The sequence below is a fragment of the Calonectris borealis genome, unplaced genomic scaffold, assembly GCF_964195595.1.
Source record: "Calonectris borealis unplaced genomic scaffold, bCalBor7.hap1.2 HAP1_SCAFFOLD_160, whole genome shotgun sequence".
Taxonomy (NCBI): Eukaryota; Metazoa; Chordata; class Aves; order Procellariiformes; family Procellariidae; genus Calonectris; species Calonectris borealis.
This window is the reverse complement of record NW_027441546.1, coordinates 129,679-146,000: the sequence shown is the minus strand read 5'-3', so window position 1 is coordinate 146,000 and position 16,322 is coordinate 129,679. Positions and strand designations below refer to the sequence as shown.

The 16,322-nt window shown below is 61.0% G+C and overlaps 1 protein-coding gene across 1 annotated transcript; it reads left to right on the top strand.

The window, feature by feature from the left end:
• Positions 1-4: 4 nt before the first annotated feature.
• On the top strand, positions 5-14,665 carry LOC142077136 (maestro heat-like repeat-containing protein family member 2B; the record flags this gene model as incomplete). Its single annotated transcript, XM_075139311.1, has 27 exons — positions 5-68; positions 180-293; positions 772-845; positions 1,187-1,306; positions 2,342-2,449; positions 2,645-2,804; positions 3,204-3,244; positions 3,542-3,694; positions 4,418-4,459; positions 4,902-5,009; positions 5,263-5,382; positions 5,578-5,700; positions 6,531-6,679; positions 6,884-7,025; positions 7,355-7,422; positions 7,786-7,921; positions 8,025-8,120; positions 8,589-8,693; positions 8,919-9,036; positions 9,980-10,089; positions 10,531-10,683; positions 12,214-12,359; positions 12,606-12,768; positions 13,061-13,254; positions 13,866-14,003; positions 14,206-14,317; positions 14,462-14,665. Coding segments are annotated over 27 exons (3,147 nt in total), but the record flags the coding sequence as incomplete, so codon positions are not given.
• Between the last annotated feature and the right edge of the window lie 1,657 nt (positions 14,666-16,322).

Genomic DNA, 16,322 nt, shown 5'->3' with positions numbered 1-16,322 from the left:
CTCCGATGCGACCAAGGAGCCTGGCCCGGCCCATAGGGCAGTGCTGTCCCGCTGCATCGTGCTGCAGGGTAAGGAGAGGAGACTGGGCGATGCCCCGCCGTGCTGTGGCAGCTCTCTCCCTGTCCTTGGTGGTCAGGAGCAGCTGCCTGCTAATGCAGAATGCGATTTCTTCCCCACAGCACGAATGTGCCCCGCGGAGACGGTCGTGTTTCTGCGCTCCCAGCTGAGCAGTGGGAGCGAGGCCGGTCGCGTGGCAGCCCTGGGCCTGCTGGGAGCGCTGGCCCACTCTGACGGTCAGTGCCCGGACCAGGGACACGAGGCAGGGGTTGGGGCTGCTGGGCTGAGAGCAGGAACGGGCTGAAAGTGGTGCACCTGCACCCAAAAGGAGCTGCAAAGAGCAGGTCCCCCAGCTGAGCTGACACCCCACAACAGGGATTGAGCTCTCCCCCGGCAGCTAGAAATGGCGCACCCCAGGCACAATGCTGCAAGCTCAGTAACACAGACAGGCTGGTGGGCGGGCGGGTGGGCTGGTTTGCACAGGAGCTGCTTGTACCCGTGCTGTTTGTGTCATCCTCTGTGTTACCATATTGCCATGGCTTTCAATCCCTGTAAAATAGCTGTGCCTCTGTGGCTACGCCGCTGCCTCCTGTGAAGTCAGAGTCAGGCCCCACTTCTCTGTCCTGTTGGTGTGCAAAAAACTTGGAAGCTTCAAGGGATCCCTTCTGCCATCAGGGCTTTGCCTCAACGCACACTTCTCCATATCTCTTCCAGCACCTGAGACGAGAGAGAAGCTGCCCCAGGTGGTGGAGGCCGTGCAGTCGGTGTGCAACCACCCGAGTGCCCAGGTGAGCTGGTTTGGGAAGGGACAGTGCCGCCAGGGGAGGCAGAGAAACCCTTTCCCTTGGGGCAGAGCTGGGGTGCCTGGGGAAGCGTCGGCGCGTTGCCCAGGCAGTGGGTGATGGCTCCTCCCCGGGAAGAGCTGGCAGAGTGGAGCAGGGAGGTCGCTGTGCTCTGTGGGGCAAATGCCTGTCCAGCCTGGTGCTAAAGCCCAGCCCTGACGCCAGAAGCGAAAGCTTCTGCGGTGCCCTTGTCATCTCTCCACGAGCCACAAAGGCTGCCCCCAAGCAAAGGCAGCTTCCCTTTGGGTTTTGAACAGGAGGAACGTAACCGCACTCTCCCCTGGCAGGTGCAGAGGGCGGTTCTGGAGTTCATCAGGGAGCTGCTCAGCTCCGGCTCCCAGAGCTGCTGGGCATGGGATGTGGTGGGGCACATCTTCATCGAGTTCAGCCGGACCTCGGGCAGACTGGTAAGGGCAGAGCAGGACACCCAGGGCTTTGACCAGTGCCTGGACTGTGCTGAGAGCTCCTGCAGGTGTCCTTGGCCATGGAGAGCTCCACGCTGCAGGGCCATCAGCGCTGGCACTGCCATTGGAGCGGCCTCCAAATGGCTGTTCCTTGTGGGTGTGCATGCTGATGTTGGTGGAAATGTCAGTGGATGATGTGGGTTTACACCCGGGCATGCTGCCCGGGACTGCGGGGCTGCCTGCGCACCCCACGGGCTGAGCTGTGCCCACAGGCGCCTCCAGCAAAGCTGCCTTGCAAAGGGAGGGGCTTGTAGGGACAGGACATCCTCCATCCTTAAATGCTGATGGACGACCAGCAAAACACAGCCAGTGCAGACAGGTGGGCCTGGCTGGAAGAGCCTTCTGTGGTGTTCTCGTGCTCTGGCCCTCCAAAGCACACCCTGCCCATCCAATAACAGTCTGGGGGCCCACATCCCTTCTGGCAAGGGGACAGGCCGTTTGGCAGTCCCTTCGCTGAGCATTTCCAGCTGGGCGCCCAAGAGATGAAAGCTGGGGATGGCCAAGCCTCCTGCTGACTTGCCGAGGATCTTCCCTCTGGCTGGAGCTTCCCTCCAGCTGAGAGATCCTTGTGTGTCGCTTTGCTCTGAGGCTCGGGGAGGCTCTGCTTTGGGAGCAGGGCGAAGGAAAGGGCTTCCAGCTGCACCTCCGCATCTGTCGGGCTGGGCGTGCTGCCGCCAGGGCTGGCACCGAGCACAGCCCTGCTGAAGGGCAAGTTCCTCACCTCTGCTTTGGTGTCATGACAGCAGCATTTGGGCCCTGGGGGACTGAGCAGACAAGCAGCGGCGCTCTCTGCTCCCAGGCTTCCCAGTCCTTCCCAGGGTCCGGAACCTGGTCCTCAAGCTGGGTCCGACTGTCCTTGTCCTCCTTCAGGAGGTCAGTGCTGCTGGGAGGCTGGCACAGGAGCACTGGTGAGTCGTGCCTGAGCCTCGTTGGTCAGGAGCTGAGAGTAACGGGGGTTTTGCCAACTCTGTCTTACAGGTGGCAGGAGGCCTTTTTGCCTGGGAAACGCAGGAGGATGGAGCTCTTCGAGCCCTGTGCATGGACATCCTGGGCTCGCTGGATGTCTCTCTGAGAGGGATGACCAAAGTGAGTTGCCCTCTGCCCTGCTACTGTGGCTACTTCTTGCCTTCAGGACATTTTTCCTCATGCTCCCCCATGCCCTGAACCTCTCCCCTCACGTGTGCTGAAGCACCCAAGGCTCAGGGAAGCGCAGACCATCCTTTTTGTCTTTGAGCTGAGTGGAAATGCCAATGTGTCGAATTGCCCGGTTCTTCTCTGCAGCTCCTGTGGCCGAGGCTGCTGCAGTATGTGGTGCCAGCCCAGTACAGCGGCATGCTGATCCCGCTCTCCCGCTGCCTCCGAGCCCTAGTTGAGAGACGGGAGAGAGCAGGGTGCAAGGAAGAAGAGGAGGAGCCGGATGCCATGGACTCCCAGGAGCGAGGTAGGAGCCCCAGTGAGTGCTGCTGGGTTTGGCCAGGGGTCGGGCCAGTCCGTGTCTCCCTGCGCCCCACCAGACCTGAGCAGGAGCCAAAAGGAAAACCAAAGGGCAGAGTCAGTCTCTGCTGCTGGATATGGGAGGCTCTGCCCTGCATTGCCCCTTGCCCGGTGCAGGGGCACAGCTCTCCTGCTCGCAGCACTCTCCTGGTGAGCCAGGGCTCATTCCTGGCCATGCTGGAGCTGCCTTCATCTCATGCTGGGCAGCCCTGGGGAGCCCCCCCGGGCCAGCGCTGTGGCAGCACAGCTGCCCTCAGCCCTCAGCCTTGTGCGGGGCATCGGAGGTGCAAAGGGCAGGGCATGGCGGGGGCTCGTTGGCTCACCCAGCCTTCCTTCCTCCCCGCAGCCCAGCTGCCGGCTCCCCAGGTCCTGTTTGTTCGACTGCTGGTGAGTAGTGGGGCCCTGGGGAAAGGGCTTTTCTGGCCAGGGGTGGTGGGAGAGCCCAGGGCAGAGATGCTGCTGAGGCCAGCGCCGGGAGCCCCTGAGGAGGAGGCGGCATGCCCGAGCCTGCCCGAGCCTATCGGGGATCCCACTCCTTTCTTGGGGCTGGCAGCACCCCGGGTGAAGCCATCGGCTGCCTGCTGCTGGCCGAGTGGCACCGAGCTCCCTCCCTCCCTCTCTCCCTCCCGGGAGAAGCTGTGGCTCTGGCAGCAGGAGCGACCCTTCTCTCCTGCCCTTGCCTAGGTGGTGGCGGCGGCTCCTAACGCGAGCAGCGAACGCGCAGTCGCTGCCTTGCAGCTGCTGCAGGCGCTCCACGGCAGGATCCACAGAGCCTTGGGGGCGGCGTGGGCGACCGAGATCCCCCTCGTGCTGCAGTACCTGGAAGGTAAAGAGCAAGTGGGGAGGGAGGGGCTGGAGGGGAGGGAGGGGGGGCAGGAAAATGCAGCTTCCCAGCGTGAGAGAGGAAGAATTGTCCCCAGTTGCCCAGCACTTGCTCTGCTGCCTTTCCCCTTCCAGGGAGCCAGCACTGAGGCTGGGGCAGCCGTCCCCTGGCATCAATTCGGCCCAGGGGATGGACGGGGCCGTTGATGTCCCCTTGGATGGCAGGCCTTGGTGGCACCCCCATGTCCTGCCCGGACGGTGTTTGGGGGAGGGACAGGACTGGTGCTCCTGGAGCGGGTGCAGCCCCTGGCTTTGGAGGACCAAGTCCCCAGGCCAGGCCAGGTTTGCAGCAGCCGTCCTTGGCAATAGCCAGGGGGAAGGGCTGCAAACGGGCAGAATGCGGTGGGTCATTAAGGAGAAAATGTGTGTTGCTGGTGCGTGCTGTGACTCAGTGGTCGGAGTTGTGCTGGGAGCTGCAGTCAAGCGGTGGGGATCAGCTGCGGTCAGTGCGTCCTTCCCCAGCTTGAATCAGTGGCTCTGAGAAATGCCCCTGGGATCCCTCCCGTGTCTTTGGCCTCGCGAGGGCTTTGGCGTGGGTGCTTGTAGGCCTTTTCTAGACTGATGGCCTGGGACTTTTGGGAGGTCTGACTGCAGAGGAGACCACTGGGCTCCTCTTTGGTGTGAGGTTAAATAGCAGCGAGAGCTTTTGCTTCCTCTTGCTTTCTAGGAAGAACCGAGAGCTCCCTGGACTCTGCAGAGTGGGAGCACCGCGTGCTTAAGGTACAGCATCCTTGCGGGGGGGTTCACAAATAAAGGGGGAGAAGAGGGAGCAGACAAAGTTGTGGGAGGAAGCTCGGGGCTGCCTGTGCAGGCACCAGGAGGTGGGGGCACCTCCTGAGCACCCCGCACCTCCCCCCGCAGTAGGTGCCTGCCCGCTCAGAGGAGCTGCTGTCTGCACATGTGCCACGGCTGATGGCTAATGCCCTCTAATGCTGTGGCACACGCCTTGGCGCTGCCGCCTCCTCTACGTCCGCCGTGCCGGGGGGTCTTGCCCGAGGTGTTAGGAGAAGAGGGGTGCTGGTGAAAAGAGGGTTGGGTGGGGTGGGGGAAGAGACTGCCGTTCCCAGCAGCTCTCCCCCAGCAGCATGCCGGGACATGGAAGTGTGGAAAGGGGCCTGGCCAAGGGCAGGGCAACACTCGCTTCCCCTCCTGTTCACCCCAGTTCCTGCGAGCGTCGCTGGAGCCCATTGAGGACAAGGCCTGGACCGTGGGCCTGAGCCAGGAGCTGAGCCAGCAGCTGGGCAGCTCTGCCCCCGGCTCCTGGGAGAAGGTGTGTCTCCTGCCCTGCGCTGGGGCTGGGACTGGCGCCGGTGCTCTGCCCACGCAGGCGGTTTTCATTGCTTCCCCTTCCCTCAGGCTCCCCCAAAAGGAGCTTCGCTTGGGGTTGCCCCAGCGACTGGCTACAGCCTGGCACCACGGCCGGCCTTGCCCGCTCCCAGGGGCAGTCGGGTCCGTCTGGGGCCAGCCCTCTCCTGACAGGTCGGGCTGTGACCGCATCTCGGGCTCGGCCTCTTCTCTTTCAGCTTTTCCTGTACAAGGCTCTTGGGACGGCGCTGGCAGCTTGTCGGGACCTCAGGCACGTCCAAGGGCAGGTGCTGAGGTTCCTCCAGGAGACCAACCCTGTGGAGCTGTCTGAGGCCCAGGTGAAGTGATGCTCACGTCCTGGGCATCCCCTGCTGTTCCTGGGGAGAGGGAGGGCTGCTGGCCCTGCTCCAGACTTCCTTGATTTCCCCCTTGCTGCCGTTTCCCCCTTGCTGCAACGTCCTGCCTGGCTGTTGTTGCTGGCCACGTCTGAGTGCCTGGGCTGGAGCTGACTCCCCGTTTCTCTGTGGTTGCAGGGGATGATTTCTGTTGTGTCCCACGCTGCCGAGAACCACTTCCACCTGGTCTTGGACACGGTGACTATGTTCTCTGCTGCTTTCACCAGAGCCTGGTTCTGTCAGACTTCCACGGGCTGGAAGGTAAAGGATCCAGGGTTTTGCTGTTTGGCTTTCCTTTTTTGGCCTTATTTCCACTTCTACACCTGCAGCAGCCAAACCGTGGCAGCCGTCTTTAGATTAACCCTCTTGTAAGAGTTACGTGAAGCCTGTGTTTCGGAGGGGACATCCTGGCACTGGGGCCCCTGAGGTGTCTTTGGAAAGGACAGGGTTTGACACCTTGTGGATGAGAGCCACCCAGCCGGGGCAGCTGCAGCGGTTGCTTGCTTGCAGCCACGTTGCTCCTGACTTAACTTCAGCAGGAGCTGGCGACAAGGTGGGGTGGGCACGGTGCAACACTCTGCCCCTTCCTGAAAGCTGGGGGCCGGGAGCAGGAGCCTGGTGAGGTCTCGCTGGCTCTGCTCCCCCCCGGGGGCTGTGGGGAAGCCTTTCTGGGCAGGGCCGGGCCCTGCAGAGAGAGCGGTGCAGCCTGGCCTGGGGAGGTGAGCAGGCTGGGCTCCTCTGCACCGCTGACCCGCGCAGGCTGCGCGACTTTGAGCAGCACCATGGCAGGCTATGTCAGATACCTTTCCACAGAAAGGTTCCAGACAGCTCCCCGACCTCTCAAATCAGTGGTAAAACCGCCAGCAGCGTGTGTGATGCTGGCTGCACCTCCTCCCCATCCCCACGCGAGAACCCAAGCTGCGGGATGGAAACAGCTCCCGTTCCCGGAGCTCGCAGCTCGAGGAGCGGCTTGGGGAGCTGCTGGAAGGTGCCCAGGGAAACAAGGAGCTGGTGAGGGTGGGGGCAGGGCCTGCCACAGGAGCCCGCAGGAGCCCTGGGGCTGACGTCTCGGGGCATCTCTGTCGACACAGGTACAGCGGCGGCAGAAGATGGAGAGAGCCCAGGCTGTTTGCGCTGCTCTCATGCGCACCTACAGCGGCATTGCGCTGCGTGCCCCCAAGGAGCAGCTGCTCACCCGCGTGGATAAAGAAATCATGGGCAACATCCTGCGGCTCTCCAGAGCCAAACAGAGGGTAGGAGCACGGGGCACGCAGGGCAGGGATGCCTGGGTGCCCCAGCTCCAGCCTCTCAGGGCTGGGGTGTCCCGAGATGGACGGTCTCTTTCTAAAGATCCCCAAGGAGGGGTTGTCCTCAATGTCCAGACCCAACCACCCATGGGTTCCCCCTGCCCATGCTCCTCCCTCCAAAGAGTTCACGGGGTGCTTTGCTCTCTCTGGCCCCAGGACTTGCAGCTCAAGCTCGCCCTGGTGCAGAGCATCACCGAGGTCAGCTGTGCCATCCAGGCTGTGGGCGACTGCGGCAGCTTTGAGCTGTCGTTAAAGCAGGAGGCGACGCGGATCCTGCTGGTGAGTGCCCGTAGCCGGGGCAGTCGCACAGGGGAGTTTTGGGCTGCGCCATCAGACGGGTTTCCCCAGAGGCACGACGGTCTCGCAGCTTCATGCGAGCTCCTGGAGCTGTTCCCCGAGTGGATGGGGCCCATGGGTGCTGGTGCTGGGTGGCTGTGGCTGGGGAGCAGGGTGAGGAACCCTGCGGTGCCTTTGGGAGGGATCCATGGGAGTGACAGGGCAGTGTCTGCCCAGGGCTAGCAGCAGAGCCTGTCCCCGGGGGAGGTGGGAGGCCTGTCCCGTGTCCCTGTCCTCTGCCAACTCTGCGCTTGTCTCTCTGGGACTTGCAGGACTGGATAAAGGGGGAGCCCTGGGACTCCGTGGTGTACGGAGTGTTTCAGGTCCTGGAGGAGTTGAGGTGAGGTCTGTTCCCCGGGCGCTGGGGACTCCCGGTGTGCCCCATCCCAGCTGGTTGGGGCAGCCCCAGTGGCCTTGAGCACGGGGCCGGGAGCTGCTGGGGCTGTGGAGTGGGAGGGTGTTCCCCATTTCGGGTGTCTCCCAAAGGAAGGGAGCCCCAGGGGTTCCTTAACCTGGGGGTGGGGGTTTGCCGCTGCCTGGGAGGAGGCAGGAATTGCTGGAGCTGAAGGCAGTGCTCGCTGGCATGGGCTGGGGGTGTTGCATTTGGGGCCCTCGATTAGGAGGAACCCAGCTGTGGTTTGAGCCACTCTGGAGAGGGCTAGTAAATGCCCTTTCTGTTTTCTCTTCTTTGTCCTCTGGCCAGCAAGCTGAGGCCACCTCTGAGCAGGGAGGAACATCGCAACCTGCTGGCGGTGTGCTGCCAGAGTGTCTTGTCCTATCCGTCCAAGGAGCGGATGGACAAGGGAAGGAAGACAGTGAGGGCAACTGTGAACATGCAGGTACCCACCGGCAGTGCCTGCCCGCCTCTGGGTCAGGATCCCACCTCGTGCACCCTGGCAGCCCCCATGATGCAGAACCTCATCTCTCCTTTCCTGCTTTCAGCTTCTGCACAGGAGAGGCATGGAAGACCTGGGCCATCTGATAGCAACGCTTCTGGAGGCAGAGAAGACCTCTGCCTGCTTTGACAACATGGTCCATGTGAGTAGGCATGGGGCAACAGGGAAAGTGTGGCGGGGGCAGAGAATCGAGGCCTTAGCGGGTGAATAGCAGGTGGATACCTTTCCTGTGGGAAAGTGGGGCTTTGGCTGCTCGCTCCGAGTCTGTGCGTCTGGCTGGGGCCAGGGGCTGAGCTGGGGAACAGGAGCACCCAGCCACTGCAGCCTCAGGACAGGCAGAGAAGTGGGCCCTGCCAGAGGGAAAGCCAAGAGCCAGCCCCGAGCTGGGCGAGAGCAGCCTGGGGGAAGGCTGGAGTGGGGAGACGCCGGCAGGGAAGCAACACCTGGCTCAGGGCAGAGGCGGTTGGAGGGAGTGAGGCGGCAGAGGCAGCAGGGCCAGTGCTCGGTAGGGCCGGGGGCCGTGCAGGAAGGGGCCAGAGAAGGAGGGAGAGGGAGAGGGATCTCGGGGAGAGAAAGATACCTGTTGCGAGAGAGATGCACCCTGCCTCAGGTCCTGAAGGGCTGGCTCACCTCAGCCGAAGAATGGAAGCAGGAGAGAGCCCTGCGGGTTTGCGCCCATGTGCTGGGAGCTTGCAAAGAGCGATCCGAGCTCATGGTGAGTAGGGACCCGCCGCATGCCCTGGTGCCCCCTTCCCACCATTCATGGCCCCGGAAGGGAGCCCTGCCCAACTGGGTGCTGGGTTTCGGGGCTCCTGGGATTATGGGGCAGCCCTTCTGCCTGCCCCTCTGCCTGGTCGCTGCTCAGGGAGCAGGATGGGCAGTAGAGGCGAGCGGGTGCTGTGGCTGCCTGCGACCCTTTTCCTGCTGCTCTCCCCTGCAGAGAGGACGTCCTTGCAAGCAGTTTGGCTTTCTGATGGGACTGCTGGTGTTTCAGACCAGCCTGGCCACGTCCTGCGAGAGGGCATGGGTCTGCCTCGACTACCTTCTCCAAATGCAAGGTGAGGAGAGCAGGCGCTTCGCAGCCTTGCTCAGCCTGATCCTCCTTCCCTTCCTGGCCTGGTGCCAGCGGGGTCCCTCGGGGCCAGGCCCCATCCCCGGGAGGGAGGGGGGAGGCAACGTGCTCGGCTGGTTTTGTGCCCCCACCCTGTTAACCCTCTGCCTCCCTGGCCATCTCAGGAAGGATCCCTGGGAGAGGGTCGCTGAGTCCCACCTCCCTGGGGCATGTGTGAGGCTGAGTGGTCAGGGCCATCCCCCACTGCTGTCTGAGAGCAGCGCGTTGTCACCAATGCTGGGGGCTGTTCCACTCCACGTCTGTCCCCCTCCACGTTAGAGAGATAGAGGGTGGTCAGAGAACTCGCTTGGATGAGGTCCCTGACATTTCGGAGGGTGCCTTCCCCTCGCTCCCTGCCTTGAGCCTGGAGAGAGGGGCAGCTACCCAGGCAGTCTCCAAACTCATCCCTGCCAGGGAAGACATCTCCTGCCGAGCACAAGAGAGGAAACCAATCCGCTGCCCAGAGCAAACTGGGCAGGGAGGAGAGATCTGAGCTGCAGGCCCGGAGCGTGCTGCAAAGGGTTGTGTTCAAACCCTCTCCTCTTCAGGCAGCAGGGTCTGCCTGTGCTGAGGAAGTCACGGGGAGGCTTCCTGCCTCCCAGAGATGAGGGTGGCCTGTGCGGGAATAGCGGACGCAGCTGCTGGGAGCAGAGGCTGCTGAAACCCTGAAGCCCCAGCAAACGGTTCAGGAAGGAAGAGGGCTCTTTCCAGCCCGTCATTTGTCAGCCATTTATCGGGCTCGGGAAGTCCTGCTGCACCGAGCTCCGGAGGGCCCTGGGTTTCCCTGTGGCCTTCACTGCCACCACTTGGGTTCTCCTTTACTGGTATCTGGGGCCAGAGGTTGGCTTTCTGTAGATGTGACTCCTCTTTTCTCCTGGTGTTTGTTCCAGACAAGACCGTGAAGGTGGTGCCCCAGGCAGATGAGAGCAGGTGCCTTTGTGAGGAGCTGGTCAACCCAGACAGCAAGGCTCCGGTGGAGACCTGTTCCAAAATAGCAAAGGTAACTGGCCCCAAAACAGCAGGGTGGGGCCCAGCTCCTGGGCTCCTGCACGCCTCCCTGCTCCCCTCCAGTCTCTCGCTGTCTCCAGAGCAAGCTGTCCAGGACGGCTGTTGTTAGCAAGTAGCAGGAGGCTTTGAGACAAGGCTGTCGTTTAGGCACGCTGGAGCAGATACCATGGTGTGTGCGTTTGTGCGCACGTGTGTGTGTGTGAGTGCTCTTGTCAGAATACAGATTTGGTAGGTGAGCAAACGGCATGGGGGGAGGCACTTCCAAATCGCTTAGCTGCATCAGATGTAAACACCACTGCATGCACAGCAGGAGGGACAAGTGATTGCCCCCTCCCTGACTGCCAAACTAACAGTCCCGTCAAGTTTCCTTTCCTTTCTGAATTGCTGGAGCAGAGCTGTGACGCGGTCTCTCCTGTTCCTGACTTCTCTCCAGGCTGTTTGCAAATGCATCCCTCCAGCACAGGCTACGGACTTTCTGACTGCCGTCCTGGACAGCTTGCTGCGTGTCACACCCAGACGTGCAAGAGCAGTGTGGAAGTGGGTGTTCGTCTTCCTGGTGGAATGCAGAAAGGAAATACTCCAGGAGGTAAAGGAGACCGTTTTTTCCATTTGACTTTGTCTTTTCTCCTGTTGGCTGTTGCACTACACCCTGTGCAGTTGACATGGGCTCAAGAAATGCTCAGCCTGTGTGCCGAGCCGACGGGCTACTGATGGTCTGAGTCATGCATTAGTACCTGCTGCCGGCTCCTGCTCCAGCTGGTGACAAGGATATGGGCACTTCTTGTCCAAAGTCTCACATTGGTCCAGGTCCTTCCCATGAATGAGGTGCCAACCTTGCCGTTCCTCCCCTTCCTCCGTGGGTCACTGTCAGTCCTCCCTGCCCTGGGACCCACTTCGCCCTGCTCTTTCTTCACTGGTCCCCAATTCCCTCTACTCTGAGATTTGCTGGGCACGCGAGGTTTTCCACAGGTTGGATACTTGTTCATTGTTCTCCTTGCCTTTCCCCGACTGCGGTGTTACCCAGCCTGCGAGGTGCCCTTCCTTTAGCCACCAGTTGCTGCCCGTTTGTAGCCTGGGAGCCTCTGGCCTCATGCTCTGCCTGCCCTTTCAAGGCTCCTCTTCTCCTCCGCTCGCACTCTGCTGCGCTCCACTTGGGCTCTAGGGCCACCAGCAGCTCGCTCGGCCCAGACCAACCCCGTGGCTGTCCGCCGCTGGCAGAGGTCGGTCACAGTGATGGCAACCACGGGTGGCAGCCCACAGGATCGCACCCGGCTGAGCTAAAGCTCACCCAGCTGTTAGGCTGCTGCTGTTAGGGCCAGGGCAGGGCGTCCCTGTGCCGTCCCTGCAGAGCCCACGGCCGCTCCGGGCCGCGGGAGCGCCGCATCCGTGGGCCACGGGGTCACCCCTTGCTGCTTCCCCAGGCGCAGAGCAGGTTGTGGCTGCACCAGGGGCCAGAGGTAGGCAGCCGTGGGAGAAGCTGGGGTCTTCCACGGGATGAGGGACCTGGCTGCCTCCTTGTCCTTATCGTGGCCACGGCTTGTAGCTGTGAAAGGCTCAAACAAATTATGCTTCCTTCGAGGGAAGGTCCTGTGTGTGGGGAAGGGGTTGGCACTTTGGGAAAGGAGGGTGGAGGCAAGGAAGAGTGTCCCCGGAGAAGTGGGTTCCTCTGGAAGGAATCACGTGCCCTTGCACAGGCCCTGCAAGGCATCTTCAGGGTCTCGAAGAGCGTGTTTGGTCTTGCTCCTGCATCGCTACAGACACGTGGGGAGAGCTGGGTGTGAAATGCTGGGTGTGAAAGGTGTCCGTGTTTTCTGTGTGCACACAGGGCACGCAGCTGCTCATGCGGCTGGGCCAGGCACATGCAGGGACTGAGGCTCCGCGTGTGAGTGCGTGCGTGCGTGTGCGTGCGTGCGTTCGTGCACACAATTGCCAAGAGCACACCCAGCTCCAGCCGTGAGCCAGGGTCAGGCAGGGTGGAAGGGGTGAGGTTTCGAGCTAGATCTGGACTCTGTGTCAGGGGAGCAGGCGTTGCTCATGTGCTGAATGACTGTGTCTGGGCCCCGCAGGAGGGGTAAAGGATGCACCGAGCCCTTCTTTCTCCTCTTCTTCCATTCAGGTGCCGAAAATCCTGAACACCCTTTGCACCTACATGCAGCAGAGCACCCACAGGCCCTTCCTGCTCCGTGCGGTGTTTCTCCTTGCCCACTTTCACCGGGAGCCCGTGATCAGCAGTCTCCTCCAGAAAGGCCTGCCCATGGACAGGTACGTGCACTGCCCACGCCCCCACCATAGTCGAACAGAGACCCCACAGCTTGCTTGTACTGGGGGGGTCCAGTTGAGAAGCAGGTCTTTTTTTTCTGCCTGAACAGTCTTGAGCGTTGCAAGACTGCGTGCTCGTGTCTCTGCTGTGAGTGGGGCGTTGTAAGCCCCGTTGCAGATGAGGAGGTTTGAGGGCAGTGCAGGGCTGCGGGGATACGGGCTCAGGGGTGAACGTCTGTTCCCTTGCAGTGACACGGTGGAGCTGTGGAGGAGCCTGGGGAGAAGCATCCTTGGGATTCAGGTCCTGAGGTGCTTAGTGGAGAAACTAAACAGAGCAGGAAACAACCGCCGGGGAACTGACTCCTCCGCTTGTGAGCAGCACAACCGTCAGACTGCTCTGGAGACTCTGACGGTACGTTGAACAGCAGACATGTTTCTGCAGCTTTCATCTGCTTTCTAACCCATGCTTTGTCGCGAGGGAATCGGGTGCCCTTTGCGGATGCCCGTGGAGACTCCCAGGGCGCTGTGCTGGGCCGGCCTCAAGGAGTGTGGGGAGCCAGGACGGTTTTGTGCTCCTGAGCCACAAGGCTGTCGCAGAAGTGACAACTGCAGACAGTAACCCCCCGCCCCAGGCAGGTGGGGGAACCAGGCGGTGGGAAGAGGCCTTGCCTGAACAGGTGGTTCTTGGTCGTGTTTCTCTGCAGATCACCCGTGCCATCTCGGAGGTGGTGCTTTCCCTGAGGAGCACGGAGGAGCTCAGGCAACTGCTTCCCCACCTCCTTCCCAGCCTCCTGAGGTGGGCCAGTGAAATGCTGGGCGAGGAGAGGCTGCTGTCCCCCATGAGCAGCTGGAGACAACTGTTCCTCGAGGGCCGGGTGCTTGAGGAGAAGCCGTGCAGGTAAGGAGCCGAAGGGCCGGATGGAGGGGCTGGCTTCATTTCCCCTCGCCAAGGCACGTGGCTTTGTGGGGCTGAGGGAGTGCTTCACCTGCCCTGCTTCCTAGATGTGGAAACCGGTCATCATGGTTGGTTTTACTTCTGTTCGTTCCTGGAGAAACTCCAGCTCCCGGGCGGGAAGGTCTTATGCAGCTCGTACTGCGGGCGGCTGTCATCTTGCCTCCTGCATACCCTTGCATGCACAATAGCATTGCACTCCCTCAGTGGACCCCCGCTGGGAGCAGTGGCTCTCGTGGGCACTGGTGTCGTTCTTTGCAAAATGCTGGTGGGAAGAGGTATTAGGTGTTGCCTTGGTAAGTATCTAGCATGGAGTCAGTCTAGGGGCGTGGGTTTTCTTCTGCTTCAGCGGGTTTGGGGCATGACGAAAACGCCAGTGTTGCTATCTGCAGCCTTGAAGGCTATGAAGCATCATGTCAGGGGTATTTAGCTCTGCTAAAGATAAGTCTTCCCTAAGGTGCTGCGATTTGAGATTTCTTTGGGTTTGTGGTGGTGTTATTTGGATTTGGTTTGTTTTGTTTGTGTTTGTTTATGTTGTGTTCTGTTTCTTCTGCCAGGATTTTCCTTTCAGCTATAGAGTTGGTGCTAGGGAAATGCGTGGCGCAGAAATGGATGCAGCTGCTCGTGAATCGGGCGGTGTGGGCTCGCCTGGAAAACCCCCTGGCTCACCCTGAGGGGGTGTGTCTGCTGAGCGGGTAAGAGCCGCAGGGATGCATCTGGCTGCCTCCTGTGGAGCTGTGCCCAGGGAAAAGGCTGCTGGGACCCTTCCGGCGTGCCTGGGAAGCCGTCCTGAGCTAAAGAATAGTGTCTGCATCAGAGCAAGGGCATTTTGGAGACCTGGCCTGTGGCCTTCCTGGGTAACTAACTGTGTGTCCCTCACTTGTGTCCCCTGCGCAGCGTCCTGCTCCATGCTGGGCTCGTCTCCCCCTGCCTGGTGAAGAACCTCTTGCCGTGGCTGGATTCCTGCTCGGTTAAGCTGCAGGTGACGGCTGCAGCTTTCTTTGCTGAGGTAAGGTGGGGGTGGGGAAGGAGGGGTTCGAGGGGTTTTACTGAGATGCTGCCGCTTGGGATGTCTAGCTCACTAGACTCACTAGCACGAGTGGCAGAGGAGTGAGATTCTGCCATCCAAACGAGCGTCTGTCTTCAAACCCAGCTGGAAGGGGCGGAGTGCGAACTGAAAGCCGTGAAAGAAATGGCAGCAGAAGTCAACAGCTGGAGAAGGAACATGAGGAGACGAAGTTAATGCTCCAGAGGAAAGAAGTTGAAGAAGTTTCAGATGACGGACGACCTGATGACACCAGAGTCTCTCCAGAGACAAGTGATTGGTAACAGGACACAGATGATGTCCATCCTGTCTTCTTATATCTTCTTACTAAATCTTTTCTTAACGGTCTCTCTGCGTAGTCTCACTCTCTCTCCTGTGTGTATGTGAACTGAAAGGACTATGTGGCAGCTACTGGGGGGCTGGTGTGGGTGGACTGGGTGCCAGCTACTGGAGCCAGCCAGGGGGTGTAGGCACCACGCACCCCTGATTTGTGGTGCCAGCTACTGGTGTGGGTCTCAGTGCAGCTAGTGGAGTGAGTGGGGGGTCCCAGTGCAGCTAGTGGAGTGAGTGGGGGGTCTCAGTGCAGCTAGGGGGTCTCAGTGCAGCTAGTGGAGTGAGTGGGGGGTCTCAGTGCAGCTAGTGGAGTGAGTGGGGAGTCTCAGTGCAGCTAGTGGAGTGAGTGGGGGTCTCAGTGCAGCTAGTGGAGTGAGTGGGGGGTCTCAGTGCAGCTGGTGGAGTGAGTGGGGGGTCTCAGTGCAGCTAGTGGAGTGAGTGGGGGGTCTCAGTGCAGCTGGTGGAGTGAGTGGGGGGTCTCAGTGCAGCTGGTGGAGTGAGTGGGGGGTCTCAGTGCAGCTAGCGGAACGAGTGGGGGTCTCGGCCACCAGGCACTGGGGCGGGAACGGTGCGTGTCCTGAAAACCACCTATTGGGGGGACCTACATGTGTGAGGCAAGTGAGAGGCTCTGTGAGTGTCTGTATCTTCCCCAAACCTGGTGTGCATGGGGTGTGCGTGTGCCTTCACCAGCAAACTTCAGGCTGGACCGGCTGGTGACTACGGGGGCCTCGGGTCCGGGCTGGGGTATCAGGCGGGCAGAGGGTCCATGCTGGCACTGGGGAGATGGGCGAGTGTGGGGTGCCTGCGGGACAAACGTGTGAGTGCTCCCTGTTTGCTCCCTGGGAGCACCAAGATGGACCAGTCGGCGAGTAGGGGACCCGTGGGGGGGGTCAGAGGGCGGGATCCAGACAGGGGTAGCGGGGGGACAGAGGGGCTGTGCGAGTACTCAGGGGATCCATGAACGTGCGTGTGCTTGTGAACGTAGAGAGTGCCGTGTGTGTGCCCGCACCAGTGACCTCCTGTCTCTGCCAGCCCAAGAGGAGGAGGGCACGTGGCTGTCTCTGTGTTTTATGCCAGTCCTGCACGTGGGTGCTGTTGACGGCAGCGCCTCATGTGTGGCAGTCTGTGTGACTGGCCGTGTCAGCGTCCTCTGCGTCTGTGTGTCTGTGTGTGCATCTCTGGGATGCAGGCTCAGCTTTGCCACAAGTCACACCTGCAAGTGGAGAAGTGGCAGCTGCATCCCTCAGCCTGGGCAAAGACGCCAGATTCCCAGGTACCTGGGCTCCAGCAGCCAGCCAGGACTGTACTGGGTGATACTGGTCTGTACTGGGCTCCAGCTGTATGGCAGGAGGGGTCCTTGGCTGGAGTGGCTGGAAGTGGTGGCCAGCTTTGACATCCCTTAATGCTGAATCCTGCTCCATCCCGAGGGCTTCCAGCTGGGGAGGAGATGCCTGCATTGCTTCAGCTGAACCCCTGCCTGGCTCAGGGTCCAACCAACGCCTCGCTGTCACTGCCTGTGCGTCCTTTTTGTTGTGGGTCAAGAATATCAGTGTCCAGAGGGGAACATTTATACCTCTCATAGACTTCCATGCCCTGGTAGGACAAACCACGCTTTTGGAACTGGTCTCTCTCCACT